We start from the raw sequence: 19,025 nt of genomic DNA on the forward strand, positions 1-19,025 counted from the left end.
TTCCTTTGTGCCAGTTATGACTCCACCCAGAGAACAGAGAACATAGAACATAAAACAGCACAGTACAGGTCCTTTGGTCCACGATGTCGTGCCAACCATTTATCCTAATCCAAGATCAACCTAACCTACACCCCTTCAATTTACTACTATCTATGTGCCTGTTTAATGTCCCTAATGACTCTTACTCCACCACCTCCACTGACGGTGCATTCCACGTACCCACCACTCTCTGTGTAAAGACCCTACCTCTGACATCTCCCCTGTTCCTTCCTCCAATCACCTTAAAATTATGTCCCCTCGTGACAGCCATTTCCACCCTGGGGAAAAGTCTCTGGCTAACAACTCTATCCATGCCACTCATCACCATATACACCTCTATCAAGTTACCTCCCTTCTTCGCTCCAGTGAGAAAAGCCCTAGTTCCCTCAACCTTCCTTCATAAGACATGCCCTCCAGTCCAGGCAGCACACCTAATAAATCTCCTCTGCACGTTCTCCAAAGCATTCACATCCTTCCTATAATGAGGCATCCAGAATAATATTCCAAGTGTGATCTAACCAGGGTTTCATAAAGCTGCAACAAAACCTTGTGGCTTGTGGTAGTCACCACTGATGTATATATACACATACAGTATATACGTGTTTTACGGTAAGGCCATTCCGTCAGCTGCTGTAGGAGGCTACACATCTCTGTGTAATAAAGCCTCGATTACATTCTGCTCGACTCGTCGTAATTGATAGTGCATCAATTTATTACACAGAAGATTTTCAGAGATGGACTTCCGCATCAAGCCAGATCGCCTGCAGCTACATCCTCAAGCAGACAACGCCAAAAAGGACTTCGAACATTGGCTAGCCTGTTTTGAAGCGTACATCGGGTCTGTGCCAGACGCAAGCACAGAAGCTCCAGATTCTGTACACGCAGCTGAGCTCCAACGTTTTTCCCCTCGTCCAGGATGCGCCGACCTACGAAGAGGCCATGACACTACTGAAGGAAAATTACGCTCAGCGGACTAACAAAATCTACGCCAGGCATCTCCTCTCCACGCAGCGCCAACTTCCCGGTGAGTCTGTGGAAGATTTCTGGCATGCCCTGCTCGCCCTAGTGAGAGACTGTGACTGCCAGGCCGTTTCAGCCACTGAACACTCGAACCTCCTGATGAGAGACGCATTCGGTACGATAGGGTCTGACTACATTCGCCAGCGCCTCTTAGAAGGGGCGACGCTTGACCTCGCGGCGACCAAAAAACTAGCGCTCTCACTTACGGCCGCCTCACGCAACGTTCAAGCCCCCCCCCCCCGTGCATCGTGGGCCCCGCCGACGGCCACCCATAATGGACCCCATCAGCGACAGTCCCCAGCCAACCCCACGCCTGCTCCGCACGGCAGCCAACCAACCCCGGGGGACCCAAATGCTACTTCTGTGGACAGTCAAATCACCCCCGACAGCGCTGCCCGGCAAGTTTCCCCCCTTATTTCCATTGACTCCAGTTTAGCTAGGGCTCCTTGATGCCATACTAGTCAAATACTGCCTTCAGGTCAAGGGTAGTCAGTCTCACCTCAGCTCATAGCTCTTTTGTCTACGTTTGAACCAAGTTTGCAATGAGGTCAGGAGCTGAGTGACTCTGGCGGAACCCAAACTGAGCGTCCGAGAGCAGGTTATTACTGAGTAAGTGCCGCTTGATAGCTTGGTTGATGACTCTATCACTTTGCTAATGATGGAGAGTAGACTGATAGGGCGGTAATTGGCTGGGTTGGATTTGTCCTGTTTCTTGTGTACTGGACACACCTAGTCAATTTTCCACATTGCTGGGTAGATGCTAGTGTTGTAGCTGTACTGGAACAGCTTGGCTAGGGGTGCGGCAAGTTCTGGACACAAGTCTTCAGTTCTATTGCTGGGATATTGTCAGGGCCCATAGCCTTTGCAGTGTCCAGTGCCTTCAGCTGTTTCTTGATATCACGTGGCGTGCATCGTATTGGCTGAAGACTGACATCTGTGGTCAGATGCTGGAGACCTCCGACGGAGATGGATCATCCACTTGGCATTTCAGGCTGAAGCTTGTGACTGCCTCAGCTTTTGCACATACGTACTGGGCTCCTCCATCAGTGAGGATGCGGTTATTTGTGGAGCCTCCTCCTCCAGTGAGTTGATTAATTGTCCACCACCATTCACAGCTGGATGCGGCAGGACTGCAGAGCTTAGATCTGATCCGTTCATTGTGGAATTGCTTAGCTCTATCTATTACTTGCTGCTTATGCTGTTCGGCACACAAGTAGTCCTGTGTTGCAGCTTCATTGGATTGACACCTGCGCCACAACAATTGCGATATTTTCCACCATAACAGCACTGACTGCAGTTGAAGTAACTGAGAATTACTTTGAGATTTATATTAATGCCAGCCCTTTCTCTTTCAAACAATTTCCCCATTAGTTTTACCTGGATACGGTAAACATCTACATGCTTGTGATGTAGCTGTGTTGTGTCTGGAATGTGTTTGAAGTAAATTGATGCTACTATAGGTGACCACTACTTGCACAAATGAGGAAAAAACATTAATACAATTATATATAGTTTTCAAAGCAGATTTTTTTCAAAATAAGCTTTACTATTCACAAAGCATAAATACAAAAATATGCAATTTGAGTAAAGGTTAAAGAGGTACAAAGTTTAAATACTCCATGCTGGCACTTGGAATCTTTATGAAATATAGATTTCAGAACAAATTTCAGTTTATATAATTTTGATGCCACATAATAATCCCAACAGATGTTTCGCGTGAAGGGGTTAAAACAGTTTACATCAGACTAGAGCACAATTAGACTTTGTAGGTCCTGAAGTACACGTCACAGTATTCAGATACCACGCCACAACATATGAGACTAGTGAAGAGAAGCAGTTATCCTTATGCAGTGGCAACTTCACATTGCTTATGGTGCATACCAAATGATGGACTGACAATTCATAATGTTTTATCCTGGTCAGGGTCCGTCAAACTGCCAGCACGAGTCTCCATGTCTTTGGAAGCTGCACTCATTGTTGTGATGTTTTAAGAGAGAAGTGATGGATTTCTCCTTCCTCCCATCATGGTTAATTACATTCACCCTGTTGCACATGAGAGGGCAGTATCCAGACTGGCTGTCACAAACTCTATGTCAATCGTGACTACCTCCACACAGGCACAGACAAGGTGAGCACTGTTAATCCTTCATGAGGCAGAAGGGACCACATGAACAAAACAAGTCACACTTTGATAAAAAGCAAATTACTGCGGATGCTGGAATCTGAACCAAAAGAAAATGCTGAAAAATCTCAGCAAGTCTGGCAGCATCTGTAGGGAGAGAAAAGAGCTAACGTTTCAAGTCCGATGACTCTTTGTCAAAGGTTTGACAGAGTCATCGGGCTCGAAACGTTAGCTCTTTTCTCTCCCTACAGATGCTGCCAGACTTGCTGAGATTTTCCAGCATTTTCTCTTTCAAGTCACACTTTGAGCCAGACAATGCAATTCAAACCCATGACCATAGCAGCTGCTGTTCTACTGTACAATTATATGCTACCTAGTTATTTTCACAAATGTATTTAGTAAACTATTTGGGATGTTTCCATGACATGCAGATAGTTCAGGGTCTGCCAGGAAACATCACCAAAGCTCTCAGAGCCGCCACAAACTTCAACTGAGCTTTTTAAATTCACAAGAGTTTGCAGCAGCGGATCAACACAGGTCTACCCAGAAGTCGGATTTAGTGTCACGCTTTGAATGGAAATGTTGGTCAGCAAATCCTGGACATTCTGGATGAAGTAGTCACACTTCGAATATGGAAATGTAATGTAAATCAGAAGTGAAATATTGTGTCCATGGTATTCTCCCAACATGCAAAGAATCTTTCTATCCCATAATACCTTGTATTACAAACAAGATTGCAATAGTCCATCTTTTGCCTTGGTCATGAGGTGGTTGTGTTCATACAATTAAAGAAAAGATGAGCATTTAATTCCTTGGGTAAACGTGTAGTGCAAAGTTTAGCAATCTGTTAGCCAAGTTGCTTAAAAGAAAAGGAATAGAAGTGAAACCAGCTGCTAGTACACAATTAGTTGTCAGGTACTAGATTAGTGTCACATTAGTGCACAAAATATATCATATTTAAAATAACGTTATCCATTAATTTCCATCCTAAAGCAATGCTTTAGTGGCCCCTTTACTGTAGATCTTTAATCTGGGACAAAGTGGGATTGCCACCTTTAATGAAGAGATACAATCGCCTCCATCACTAAATTTTGATGTCATTCAATCCTCCATTTATACTAAAGTTATAACAAGAAATCAGTCACAAATGGAGAAATTTACTGGATTAGGTTTGAGTTACTCAATTAGAAGCATTTAGTCCCCCGTGACTGTAAATCTTAAACAAGTGCACCTTATAGGTGCAAGTGACACTAATAATTAAATAGAACCGTGCAATTGATAATTGCAAAATGGCCAGTTTTGGTACCCGAGTATTGCTGAAAGCTTGCACTTTTAAGGATTGGCACCGATCTCTTATGAAGTACTTGGAAAATCGAAGGTACAGTACTGTACCCAGATGACCTCAATGAACTCTGACCTAAATGAACTGACTTCACCTTAGCTCCTCAATCTCAGATCAATGCAGTTGTTTAATTTCAAGGGTCATGTAGTTTCAGGGATGTCACTTTCTACAAACTCTGGCCCAATTCTATACAGAGGTACTATGAAAGAAACTTTACGGATTGTGAATCATGCAGGGTATAGACCTACCACAGGGCCATATAGCAGTCACAGTGAGTAATTGTTTAGTTATTCCATAAAAGTGGATACCAAGCAGTAATTCAGATAGCCTATATCGAACACAAAAAGACTCCAGGTGGCAAACTGCACCACATGCTGGGCAGGGCAAGTTAAAATAAAAGAAAGGGCTTAACTCAGAAATCTAACTAAAAGATCACTAATGTGATGATCAGTGAATACTGATGACAATGCCTTCATATTGACTATTTACATCAATGCTTGCAGAGAGTGAAAATGATGTTGGTGGGGTCAGAGATAAGGATGTATCTCACTGGTGCGCAGCACCCTTGATATTTGACCTTAAACAGTTTGAATATTCTTGTGCAGGAGTGTTCTGTGTAATAGTAATATGTATAAATCCAATGTTACTGAAATGTAATAGAACTATTAAGTATCAATACAGGAGTGTTAAACTTAAAAAAACATTACAACCGTTGTGTATCAGTTAACATGGTTAACAGCATATTCAGTAATCAGCTGCTTCAGGATTGCTTTGGGGTGCCGTAAATAACTCTTTATATTTATTTCTGCACTAGGCACTTTTTAGGGAGATCAGTTTTCCATAACTATATGTTAATCTCCACATCAGACAGCTAATCTGCCATAACAAGTTAAACATAACTCCCTAATTAAGCAGTAAACTGGAAGGAAAATCTTCATGGATCTTTACAATCAAGATTTGCAATATTAAAATTACCATAAAACTAAAGGTTCAGACCATCATGCATCACTTTGAATGAATCAAGTGATTATCGGAGGACAAGAGCCCATCTTCCTGTGAAACACTAATAGCATTGAACTGTTAACAAACCACTCACCCTTGATTCAAGGTCATGAGCAAAGTACAGTGAGTGGTCACGCCTGTGATGGGGACTGTGGTCATTGCATATTCCTACCACTAGGCACATAGCTTCTTGGATAGGATATTTTGAGCTTTAGCTGTATAGTGTGGGTAGGCTGAGCAGGTTTTAAAAATTGTTGTTCAGTCAAAGTGCATGTAAGGGAGTTACTTTTGACTTGGCCTAGAGGCCATTTTATTTGCTGGCACTTGGGAGTTTAGACTCAGCGATTAAGGATAGCTTGGGCTGAGTGTGGGCTGCAGCTGCCTCAGGAATCATACCCACGCAAGACTTCTCTGCCTTCAGATTGAAAGTACTGAGACATTCGGCAGTCCCCACAGCATGGTTTCATGTTGACGGAAGCTCAGTAGACTCACACAGCATATGACAAGGCTCACAGGAGCACAGCACATTACTCAACTTACAGAACTGCAACAGGCCCCACTGACTTCCACGACACTGTATGCACCTTATAGGATTAAAATAAAATGAATTAGGGAAAATAACTTCAAACAAGTGAGTGCAGTTACCCTGTACTTGATTTGCAGCATAAAAATGTCCTCAGTCCTGGCTAAGCAGGTATTCCAAGAGGTCAGATTGGAGCTCTGCAGATGATGGCAGTGTTTTATGATCTGTGTCCTCTTCATCACTCTCATATGGCTCATAACATCCATGTTCACCCCAGAAGTGATCCGGACAGTGATCCTCATCAGCACACACTTTATTCTCACTGCCTGCAAACTTCAGAGAAGGAATTAATACCCTGCTGTTCTCTCCAGCCACAGCAGAGCAGCTTCTAGAGATTCCTGTTTACAAAACAAAAAGCAAAGATTATTTGGTTATCATTGAGCACATTGTTCCCCTTTCCCTGACCTTATTGCAATTGCATACAGGAAGCAGATCAATTAAGTGGTTTCCTCCAGGAGGTCCTGAAGTGGATACTTCCTGCTTCTTTTTTAAGGTGATGACTGTTAGCGCCATGGAAAGGAACAATCTTTTTCTACTTTACCACCCAGTACCAGAGTCATGTCAAGATGTTTGCCAATTGTACCTGAAAGGATGTGGGAAGTAAAATTACATTTTAAACAAAAAGATTTTTTTTAAAGCAATGTGTATTCACACAAATTTGAAAAAGCAAATTTTCGATGTAGAATCTTCATAGATTGTAAATAATAAGCAATTTGTTAGCTTGTGTTGGTAATGAACAAACACCCTATACATCCATTATGTTGGGAAAACGAGAATCTGGACTCTTGCCAGGAAGTGAGTTGGCAGCTCTTCCACCTCAGCCTCTGGACAATGGTGCATGGAAAAACAATCAAGAGAGATGCAAGCTCACTGCAAAGTGTTTGAACTGAAAGCTGCAAGAACAGCCTTTTGCAGCTCAGGAGGAAATTTCAGGAGGGTTGTCAATAATTACTTAAGAATGCAAGATGTGTAGTTTTGTCCTCATTTTGTATTTTGAAAGAAGGCTAACTGAAGTAAATTAGTCTGATTATAACTGTGTTCAGGGTCTTAGCAAGTGGTTTCTGGGTCTGCTCTTGAAACAATTGGAAAGGGTACAAGCGAAATGCATCTATCCAGTTCGGGTCACAAGGTTGTTCAATTGTTACACACCTACTATAATTGGGCACCCCTAAATGCAAGACGTTTAAACTACTTCCAGGGAGTTACGATATTTAAGCCAAGAGCCAGAATTTAACAGTTGGTTTCATGAACCCCTAATCATATACAGGGCAGAATATAGTACTAACATTACAATCCTCTTTTCCAATGGGCGGCATGGTAGCACAGTGGTTAGCACTGTTATTTCACAGCACCAGGGTCCCAGGTTCGATTCCCGGCTTGGGTCACTGTCTATGCAAAGTCTGCACCTTCTCCCTGTGTCTGTGTGGGTTTCCTCCGGGTGCTCCGGTTTCCTCCCATAAATCCCGAAAGACGTGCTGTTAGGTCATTTGGACATTCTGCATTCTCCTTCTGTGTACCCGAACAGGTGCCGGAGGGTGGCTACTAGGGGCTTTTCATGGTAACTTCATTGCACTGTTAATGTAAGCCTACTTGTGACAATAAAGATTATTGAATTAAATTAAATGTGCTTTAATCCAAAACTCAAAACCACATTGTGCCATGGATTTTACCATCTGACTTTGAGGGAGCAGGCAAACTTTACAAGGAATAAATAGAAATAAAGATATGATTCCCACAGTTGAAATAACCCAAACTCAGGGCATTAGTATGCATAACCGCGGTGGGGATCCTGTATAAAAGTCTATGATATAAATTTTGGCCCAAAGCCAAACCTTCCCAATTATAAAAAAACCCTCCTCAGATCGGGGCAGCACGGTAGCATAGTGGTTAGCATCAATGCTTCACAGCTCCAGGGTCCCAGGTTCGGTTCCCGGCTGGGTCACTGTCTGTGCGGAGTCTGCACGTCCTCCCAGTGTGTGCGTGGGTTTCCTCCGGGTGCTCCGGTTTCCTCCCACAGTCCAAAGATGTGCGGGTTAGGTGGATTGGCCATGCTAAATTGCCCGTAGTGTCCTAAAAAGTAAGGTTAAGGGGGAGTTGTTGGGTTATGGGTATAGGGTGGATACGTGAGTTTGAGTGGGGTGGTCATTGCTCGGCACAACATCGAGGGCCGAAGGGCCTGTTCTGTGCTGCACTGTTCTAAATCTCCACTAGGAACGTTCTCAGCTAATGCCAGGGATAGGGCAAGTGTAGCCTGGAAGCCGTTCTCTTTTCATTTCAAACTTTTCCTCATCAGAACAGTGTGAACGTGAGTAACCAAGTTATCTGCCACCAGTTCATGAGTGTCTTTAACCTCAAAGTATGGATCTCTAAAGCTGGAATAATGTTCGAAGGCCAATAGTTACAGCCTATGTATCTAGAGTGGCCGCTCCCGATCTGATCACGGTAACTTGCCAAGTTCCACAAAGTGTAGACATCATTATTTGAAACTTGGGGAAAGGAGCTAACTGGAAATCCTAAGCTTTAAATCCATTAAGTATACAACAGATTGGGCAGCACGCTGACGCACTGCAGTCTCACGGCGCCGAGAATCCAGGTTCAATCCCGTCTCTGGGTCACTGTCCGTGTGGAGTTTGCACATTCTCCCCATGTTTGCATGGGTTTCGCCCCCACAACCCAAAGATGTGCAAGGTAGATGGATTGAACACGCTAAATTGCCCCTTAATTGGAATAAAATGAATTGGGTACTATAAATTTATTTTTAAAAATACAACAAATTACAAGTTGCTGTGGTGTCTGAATGCTAAGCATCCTTATTCAAATTCATGCCAAGAGTAAAGTAGTAATTAATAACTCAAATATAAATTGTTAGGTGTGCAAAATTCTTTATTGGGAATTACAGCAAGTTCTCAAAGAGTCAAATCCCAGGTGACTAACTTCAACTCTGGGTTAAGCAGACTTTTGTGATAGGCGAGGAGGCACATTTAGCCACATGAACAGGTCTCTATGCAACCCAAATGTTTCATTTACTACCTTGCTATTCAGATTCAAATGCAGAAAAAAAAAACAAATTTAAACTAAGTGTGGAAAAGTCTTTATTCCATTTGCCCAGAGTTTACATTGTGTTGACCTTGGGATTTAGCACTGGATAAACTCCATAATCTTTTTCTACTTGGTGTGCTGATTTGGGGCGAGTGCAATGCTGTCCACCATGTTGTCAATGCAGTCAAACACGTTTTGGTGTTTTCATGCTGCAGTGTGAAATCCCACAGTATCTTTGCAGCCATATCAGCATCAACCTGGGAAATAGGTGAGCGAGTAGACAGACATTCAGTGGAAAGTTCCAGGGTGATCTGCCTCCTCCATTCATGATAGTATCATCTGTAAGGCCCGTTGTGCATCAACCACCTCCCCTTAGGTGGGTTCTCCATACTGGCACCCACAGGTGTGCATGAAGTGCCTCATCATTGGGTTGGTCAGCACCACCCGGCTCCTCTTTCTAGCCTTGTGCAGGTGTTTGGACATGTTGTGATTGAAGTATTTCGCTATTGTGGCTTCCTTCACCATTATCCACACCTTATTTAGCATCAGTGTGGGATTGTAGCCCCGTTGTCAGTGGGTTTTCATGTTCCAAATCACCGTCTAATTCATTGGTTGTAGCTTGGCCATGGTGTCGAGAGGCAAGAACAGCTTTATGCTCTTCAAGTCATTGATGTCAGGGTGCATGGGGCAGTTGTCTTCAATGATGGCCACTAAATGTTTTCTTCCACTGAACCTTGTAGTCCCCTTGAATCAGTCCAGCCATCCATGTGGCTTGGCTTCTTTGCCAGGGTGACGCCCCTTTCCTGTAGCACTGGGCCAGGGTGGGAATGTTCTCTGTTTGGGCTGGCTTGAACCACAATAAGCAGAGCTTCTTCAACGTGGTGCCACACAGCAGTTCTCAACCTCTTCCTTGTTGAAGAGAAAGCCGACTTGTTGAACTATTCCAAGATGTTCGCTTTGTGTTTGAGAATGGTGGACAAACTTGATGGCAGAATCTCCCTGTCTTTCACGATGTCTGTTTTCTTCTTCACGCTGTTTTCCACTTGCCGCATCAACTTCACCATTTCTCCAATTGACAACTTAACTTTCCTAACGGGTTTCGCCACAGTCGTATACTTTGCAAGTCACTTAACAGGGAAATTTGAGCGCACTTGGGTCTAACCAATGCACTCTGATTTGTGCGTTCATATGACCCACTATTTCAGCCTTATTTCTCTTGCCAGCACCAAACAGAAGTTCGACTAACCCGGATTGAGCACTGCGGAAATTCGGCTAACCAGACTTTTTAAAAAAAATAGCTTTTGCTATTTTGCCAGCGGGAATGGTTGACAGCTTCGACACAAACAGTATTTCATGTCACCTGAGCTTGACGCGTTGGGATCCAACTGTAGTTTCAGGATAACCAGGGAAAATATAGTAATCTTCTAAAGTAAACAATAAGGTATAAACAATAAAATACTAGAGGGGATTCACTGTTGGAATAAGTTGTCAGGGTGGTGTGATCGAGACAAGGGTGATGAATTTATTTAAAATCCATAAGATAATGTTACTATTCTCAGAGGATAAAATCTTCTTAATCTTTCCTGAGCTTAGTGTGACCTTAGTTTCGGTCAGATCTGCTCCCTTAACCCAAAAGGTGTTCCTTAGAAACATAGAAAATAGGAGTAGACCACCCGACCCTTCAAGCCTGCTCCGCCATTCATTGCTCAATTCCCAGCTGTATGAAAAGGACAAGTTACATACTCACTTCCTTTGCTAGAATACACCTCCTCCCAGGTGTAGAGAGCCAGGTTGACTGGTTGCGTCACCCACTTGTTCTTCATTAATTCCTCGAGACTCAGACGCTGGTGAGGATCAGGCTGCAGCATCCAGGATACCAGGTACATAAATTCTGCAGAAAGGAAAAAAACAAAAGGAAGAGCTCAGCAGCCCTCAAAATAAGAGCATTATATTTGACCCTGTGCTCATTTGTCGTTCTTTGTTATATATGGATTGACCACTTGTTGCTTTGTTCGGAGAAAGTATTGTATTTTGTGTTGTCAGGAAGCAGAAGTAGATGTAAGTAATCTATGTTTGTATTGTTCAATATTAGAAATTAGGTATAGATTTGATTTTCATTTAGCGCTTTTGTGCAAGGTTAAAACTCTAGTCAGATTAATGTTATACATAGGTGTTTGCATTTATGGCGATTTTTGGTTTCGGTTCAGACTGTATCTGTATTGTGCTCAGTGTTTACGACATGGAAGGTAAACAAAAGCATTGGAGAAAAAATGAGCTGTTGCTTCGCAACCAGGGCCATCTTTAGGGCAGAGAGGCTTTTTGGCTTTAGTTTAAATTGAATTCACAGCAGATGGAGCTAGGAGGCTAGAGAGAGAACGACTCTCAGCCCTGCCAGCTGCAGATAGAGGACAAAAAGCTTCAAAAGCAGGCTCCCCAAAGAGAACACAAGAAACTAAAGAACAGCTAGATATGGAAACTAGAGAATGAAAAGAGAAGATTCCAGGAATACTGAAGTAAAAAGGAAAACAGGAATTGGAACAGGGAAGTTAAAGTCAGAGCTGCAAAATGCAGGCCTGGTGGAATTAGCTACTAAAAAGCCAGTGATAACTGAAGCATGCCTAAGATTGGTGATATTTCATTACTGCCTATGAAACAATAAGTGAAGCAATTATGAAGCCATTGGTGGCTAGATAGGAGAACTTGTGTGAAAGGTTGAAAGCACGTGGCTGTTCAAGACACAGGAATACTGAAAGGGGAGTTAGATCCTTGCTGAAGTCAGCTGCGTGAAAACAGTGATTGTTAGAAGATTGTAAAGCATGTCTTTTTGAGAGGGGAGTTTGGAAACAATGATGTGACAATCATCTAGGTGCAGTTTGAGAAGAAATCCACAAAAGTCCAATTTGGTAACATCCACCACTTGGTTTCAGAGTGGAGTATTATCTGACCACAGTTAGCCTGTTGGGTTACAGAGACTGTGTATTTACTGAGAACATTATAGCATCAGATATATTGTATAACCGGCATTATCCTTCAAATCAATGTACAATTGTGATGATAAGTGGGAGTGAAGGAGTATTGTATTATAATCAAGCAGTCCTATGATTCTGTTCCTGAATGTTTTGGCCTTTTGAGCCAGGGTCCTATTCTGGGATCTTCCCGTCCAGTAGTAACACCAACTGGGATGGTAAAAGTGTAATTTTTACATATTTCCATTGTATAATAAATGAATAGATCTCCTGTAACTTTACTTAGAGTCAGACGATACACTGCTTGTTGATAACGGAGATGGTTCTTACAGGGAGTAGGATGTGGAAAGAGCTGTAAAAGAGAAAATGGAAGGAAAAAGGAGGATGCGATTGGGCCACCTGAACAATGGGAGATTGCATGGACCGTTGAAAAGAGAAGTAAAGAGTGGTTTGGGAGAAGCAAGAATGGAATCAGAAGCTGCCTTAGGCAGATCACAGATGACGAATGATTGGGGTGTAGCAATAGAGTATGACAAGCAAAAAGTGCTATTTTCAAGAGCCCATTAATCTGTCAGTTTCCACAGGGCTCAGTACAAGGTCCCTTGGATTTTGAGAGATACATCAATGATTTGGACCTCAGTGTCGGGGTATGAGTAAGTTTGCAGAGGATAGAAAAACTGGCTGTGTAATTTATAATGAAGAAGAAAGCTATAGACTGCAGAAAGACATCAATGGATTAGTCAGGTGGGTGAAACAGTGGCAAATGAAATTCAATCCAGAGTACAGTGCAGAAATACAGTGGGTAAGGGTAACAAGACTATGGAATACACAATAGATGATTGGAGACAAAGAGAAGAAAAATAGAGTGTATGTACACAGCTACCTGAAGGTGGTGAGAAAGGTCAACAAGATAGTCATGGTGGCATACGGGATACTTGCTTTTTTATTCTAGGTCACATCTAGTAATAGCGGAGAGGTTATGCTGGACTACATAAAACACTAGTTAGAACACAGCTGGAGTTGTGTGTGCAGTTGTGGTCACTGGACTTGAGGAAAAATATAATTAAAATACAGAGGTTTCAGAGGAGATTTACGAGAATGTTGCCCGGACTGGAGAATTTTAGTTACGAGGAATGAGTGGATAGTCTATGATTGTTTTCTTCGGAACAGAGAAGACCGAGGGGCAATCTAATTGAAGTGCATAAAATTCGTAGAATCATAGAATTTACAGTGCAGAAGGAGGCCATTCAGCACATCAAGTCTGCACCGGCTCTTGGAAAGAGCACCCTACTCAAGCCCACGTCTCCACCCTATCCCGTAACCCAGTAACCACACATAACCTTTTTTTTTTAAAGACATAAAGGGCAATTTAGCATGGCCAATCCAGCAAACCTTTGGACTGTGGTAGGAAACCGGAGCACCCGAAGGAAACCCACGCAGACACGGGGAGAACATGCAGACTCCGCACACACAGTAACCCAAGCCGGGAATCGAACCTGGGACCCTGGAGCTGTGAAGCAACTGTGATAACCGTGCTGCCCTAGTTTACGAGGATTATTACTGCCAAGATGGGAGGGATGCACGGTCTCTAATTCCACTACATCGTGGGTCACAACATTAATTTAAACGATTTCTCCAGCTAGTTATATGGTCAAATTATGTGCTTTACCCATGAATCTTGGAATGACACTTGATGCCCAGATTTCTTCAACAAGTTAATTAGTTTATTGTAAAACCAGGCTTGAAGTGGAAGGCCAAGCTTATTAACATACAGAATGAAATATGAAAGTATGCTAATTACTCTTTCTCAATACCCTAACACCCACCCTCACACCAAAAAATAAATAAAAATGGCGGTGGAGGCAGAGACCCTAAACTCTTTAAACAGTACCTGCATCTGCACCTTAGGTGCTGTAAGCTGCAGGGCTATGGGCCGGGTGCAGGAAGGTGGGATCAGAACAGGCACCTGGGTGTCCTCGGGCTGGTATGGACAAGAGGGGCCAAATGGCCTCCTTGTGTGTTGTAACTATTCTATGTTTCTGTCACAAGGCTAAGCGGTTCAAGAGAAACGGATAGATAATGGAGTCCTTGAAATGCAGTCTGGGTTAAACGATTGGTCTTTCGGCACTAGTCTGACAAAATCCCGGTGTCTCTTGCAATACTTTTCAGGCAGACATTGAGGAAAACTTGCAGACACTGAATTTCAGCAGGTAGAGCAACTTAGGAGCAGCTTCCATTGGCTTGCAGCTTTGGACTGGATCCAGACTGTAAAAAGCTGTTGTATACTTTACACCAGCAATTACACCAGCATTACTATCACCAAATTCCCCACTAGCAACATCCCGGGGGTTACTATTGACCACAAACTGGACTGGGCGAGCCATGTAAATACTGTAGCTACAGGAGCAGGTCAGAGACTAGGAATCCCACGGCAAGTAATTCATCTCGTGACTCCACAAAGCCAGTCCACCATTTACACGTCAGAACTATGAAGGAATACTCCCCACTTGCCTGGATGAGTGCAGCTCCAAAAACACTCGAGAAGCTCAACACCATCTAGGACAAAGCAGCCCCATTGATTGACATCCCTTCCACAAACATCCAATCCCTTCACCGCTGAAACACAGTGGCAGCAGCGTGTACCATCTACAAAATGCACTGCAGGAACTCACCAAGGGTCCTTAGGTGACACCTTCCAAACCACGACCTTTAGAAGGACAAGGGTAACAGATACACGAGAACGGATATGCTGCTTGACCGGCTGAGCATTCCCATCATTTTCTGTTCTTTCATTTTTGAATTTTGTGAAATACCATCAGCATTAAAATCATGAGCACAGGAGGAAGCTATTTGGACCATCATGTTCGTGCTGGCTCTTTGAAGGAGCTAATCGATTACATAGGGTCTACTCGCGGATAGACTTCTTCGTGGTGAGTAGGGGACTGATTCCGAGAGTGGAGGAGGCCGAGTAGTCGGCCATTGCAATCTCCGACCACGCTCCACATTGGATAGAGTTGGAGATGGGGGAGGTGCGGGACCAGCGCCCATTGTGGCGGTTGGATGTGGGGTTGTTAGCGGAGGAGGAGGTGTGTAGGAGGGTCCGGGCAAGTATTGAGGGGTACCTAGAGGTGAATGATACGGGGGAGGTTCAAATGGGGGTGGTCTGGGAAGCCCTGAAGGTAGTGATTCGTAGGGAGCTGACATCCATCCGGGCACACAGGGAGAGGAGTGAGGGGGATAGACTGGTGGGAAAGATGCTGGAGGTAGACAGGAGGTACGCAGAGGCACCAGAGGAGGGACTGTTGGGGGAGAGGCGCAGCCTGCAGGCTAAATTTGATTTGCTGACCACTAGAAAGGCGGAGGCACAGTGGAGGAAGGCACAAGGGGCAGTGTACGAACATGGTGAAAAGGCGAGTAGGATGCTGGCTCATCAGCTCCGCAATTGGGATGCGGCTATGGAAATTGCTGGAGTGAGAGACAAGAGTGGGAATGTGGTGCGGAAGGGGGTAGAGGTGAATGAGGTCTTCAAGGACTTTTAAGGGGAACAGTACCGGTAGCAGCCAACGGGGGAGAGGAGGGGAATGGAGAGGTTCCTCGACGGGCTTTCTTTCCCGAAGGTGCAGGAGGAGCAGGTGGAGGGGTTGGGTGCGCCGATTGAGCTGGAGGAGCTAGTTAAGGGGATCGGGCAGATGCAGTCAGGGAAGGCACCGGGGCCGGATGGGTTCCCGATGGAATTTTATAAAAAGTTTGTGGACCTAGTGGGCCCCTTGCTGGTGCGGACACTTAATGAAGCGTGGGAAGGGGGGGACTTTGCCCCCGACGATGTCGCGGGCGCAGATCTTGTTAATTTTAAAGAGGGACAAGGACCCCCAGCAGTGTGGTTCATACAGGCCCATATCTCTCCTCAACGTAGATGCCAAGGTGCTGGCAAAAATCCTGGCCACCAGGATAGAGGACTGTGTGCCAGGGGTTGTACACGAGGACCAGACAGGGTTTGTGAAGGGAAGTCAGCTGAACACGAATGTGCGGAGATTGTTGAATGTCATCATGATGCCAGCAATTGAGGGGGAGGCATCGATAGTGGTGGCGCTGGATGCGGAGAAGGCCTTCGATAGAGTGGAGTGGGGGTACTTATGGGAGGTGTTGGGGAGGTTTGGATTTGGTGAAGGGTTTATTAGATGGGTAAGGCTGCTATATGAGGCACCGATGGCCTGCGTGGCCACGAATGGGAGGAGGTCAGAGTACTTCCGGCTTTACCGAGGGACCAGGCAGGGTTGCCCCCTGTCCCCCTTGTTGTTTGCATTGGCAATCGAGCCGCTGGCGATGGCGTTGAGGGATTCAGAGAGGTGGAGAGGTTTGGTGCGAGGTGGGGAGGAACATAGGGTGTCGTCGTATGCCGATGACCTGTTACTGTGTGTGGCGGACCCGGTGGGAGGGATGCCGGGGGTGATGGAGCTGCTAGCTGAGTTTGGGACCTTTTCAGGTTATAAATAAAATTTAGGCACGAGTGAGGTGTTTGTGGTGCACCCTGGAGACCAGGAGGAAGGAATTGGTAGGCTCCCGCTTAGGCGGACAGGGGAGAGTTTTAGGTACCTGGGGGTGCAGGTGGCCAGGGACTGGGAGACTCTTCACAAACATAATTTCACCAGACTTGTAGATCAGATGGAGGAGGAGTTTAAGAGGTAAGACATGCTGCCATTGTCGTTGGCGGGGAGGGTACAGTCCGTCAAAATGACAGTGCTTCCGAGGTTCTTGTTCCTCTTTCAGTGCCTGCCCATCTTTATCCCCAGGGCCTTCTTTAGGAGAGTGACTAGCAGTATTTTGAGCTTTGTGTGGGCACATGGGACTCCGAGAGTGAAGAGGGTGTTCCTGGAGCGAGGGAGGGATAGAGGCGGGCTGGCTCTGCCCAACCTTTTGGGGTACTATTGGGCGGCCAATGTGTCAATGGTGCGTAAATGGGTGATGGAGGGGGGAGGGGCGGCGTGGAAAAGAATGGAGATGGCGTCATGTAGAGGTATGAGCCTGGGTGCCATGGCAACGGCGCCGTTGCCGCTCTCCCCTAAGAGGTTTACCACGAGCCCGGTGGTGGCGGCGACCCTAAGAATCTGGGGACAGTGGAGACGGCATAGGGGGGAAACAGGGGGCTCGATGGAGGCTCCATTGGGTGGCAATCATCGGTTCATCCCAGGGAACAGGGATGGGGGATTTAGGGGGTGGCAAAGGGTGGGCATCAGTAAATTGAGGGACCTGTTTATTGGCGGGAGGTTTGCGTGCCTGGGGGAACTGGAGATAAATTTGGGCTTCCCCAAGGGAACATGTTCAGATACTTGCAGGTAAAGGCGTTTGCTAGGCGACAGGTAGAGGGATTCCCTTTGCTGCCCTCGCGAGGGACGATGGACAGAGTGCTTTCGGGGGTGTGGGTCGGAGAGGGGAAGGTGTCTGACATTTATAAGGTAATGCAGGAGGTGGAGGAGTCGTCAGTGGAGGAGCTGAAGGCTAAATGGGAGGGGGAACTTGGGGAGCAGATAGAGGACGGGACTTGGGCGGATGCCTTGGAGAGAGTCAACTCTTCCTCTTCATGTGCGAGGCTTAGTCTCATCAATTTAAGGTGCTGCACCGGGCCCACATCTCCGGGACTAGGATGAGTAGGTTCTTTGGGGATGAGGACAGGTGCACCAGATGTTCGGGGAGTCCAGCGAACCACGCCCATATGTTCTGGGCATGCCCAGCACTGGAAGAATTCTGGAAGGGGGTGGCGAGGACGGTGTCGAGGGTGGTTGGATCCAGGGTCAAACCAGGGTGGGGACTCGCGATTTTTGGAGTTGCGGTAGAGCCGGGAGTGCAGGAGGCGAAAGAGGCCGGTGTCCTGGCCTTTGCGTCCCTAGTAGCCCGGCGGAGGATCTTGCTGCAGTGGAAGGATGCGGGGCCCCCAAGTGTGGAGACCTGGATCAGTGACATGGCGGGATTTATAAAATTGGAAAGGGCCAAATTTGCCCTGAGAGGATCAATACAAGGGTTCTATAAACGATGGCAGCCTTTTCTGGACTTCCTGCTCAAAGATAGGTATCTTGGTCAATAGCAGCAGCAACCCGGGAAGGGAGGGGGGGGGGGGGGGTTCCTTCTTGTAGTTTCTATTATGTAACTTAATATAGTGTTAATTTGCATTGTTGTTAACATGCTGTGTTGTTCATGGAGGTGGGGCGAATGTTTATGATTGCTAATATAATTTTTTTTTGGTATTTTATTATGGTTCGTTGTTGTATAAATTCGAAATCTTTCAATAAAAATTATTTTTTTTTAAAAAGAAAAAAAAAAGGAGCTAATCGATTAACCCTACTCTGCATTGATCTAGAAAGGTTTAGTTAGCATGCCTTTGAGGAACAGTGATGAAGTTCTCACAGCAACCACATTCCTCCATTACCTCATAGCCCTCACGGCTGATTGTGTCGAAGGCCTTGATCAGGTCAACAAATGTGGTGTAGAGGTACATGTTCTGTTCTTGGCATTTCAACTGAAGATGTTCAATTGCAAAAACTTTTATCAGTGGTTCCTCAACCTTTTCTGAAATCGCACTGACTATATCAGAAAATCATGGTCGAGATGTTGCAATAAACAGTTCAGAAGGGTACTGGTGACGAAGAGGAGTGAGATCCCTCTTATTGTTGTGAGGTTGACAGGTGCCAAACTGCTTGTACAGGTGGACAATGAGGGAATTTTTGTATTCCTACACGATAACTGGAAGAGTTGGGTGAGCTGCTGGACAGGCATTGACCTCTAAGCCTTGGAGACCTCAGCTGGGATAGCATCAGTTCCTGGAACTTTGCCGCCAGACAAGAGTTTGATAACTTTTAACAGAATGGGAGGGTCATCAATAAAATATTGATGGTAATCTGTGGCAGCATGTTGAGTCCT

The 19,025-nt window shown here is 45.2% G+C and overlaps 1 protein-coding gene across 2 annotated transcripts in view; it reads right to left on the reverse strand.

Moving 5' to 3' along the window:
- Positions 1 to 3,406: 3,406 nt before the first annotated feature.
- Positions 3,407 to 19,025, reverse strand: part of pask (PAS domain containing serine/threonine kinase) — a 75,913-nt gene continuing 60,294 nt past the window's right edge. For both annotated transcript variants that reach the window (XM_038816987.1, XM_038816986.1), the window contains 2 exons: positions 10,895 to 11,038; positions 3,407 to 6,446 (listed from right to left, as the gene is read on the reverse strand). In XM_038816987.1, coding sequence (XP_038672915.1) covers positions 6,202 to 6,446; positions 10,895 to 11,038 — 389 coding nt within the window. In that variant the 3' untranslated portion in view covers positions 3,407 to 6,201. The remainder of the gene's footprint in view (positions 6,447 to 10,894; positions 11,039 to 19,025) is intronic.

This window comes from Scyliorhinus canicula, chromosome 13 (assembly GCF_902713615.1).
Source record: "Scyliorhinus canicula chromosome 13, sScyCan1.1, whole genome shotgun sequence".
In the NCBI taxonomy this organism is placed as follows: Eukaryota; Metazoa; Chordata; class Chondrichthyes; order Carcharhiniformes; family Scyliorhinidae; genus Scyliorhinus; species Scyliorhinus canicula.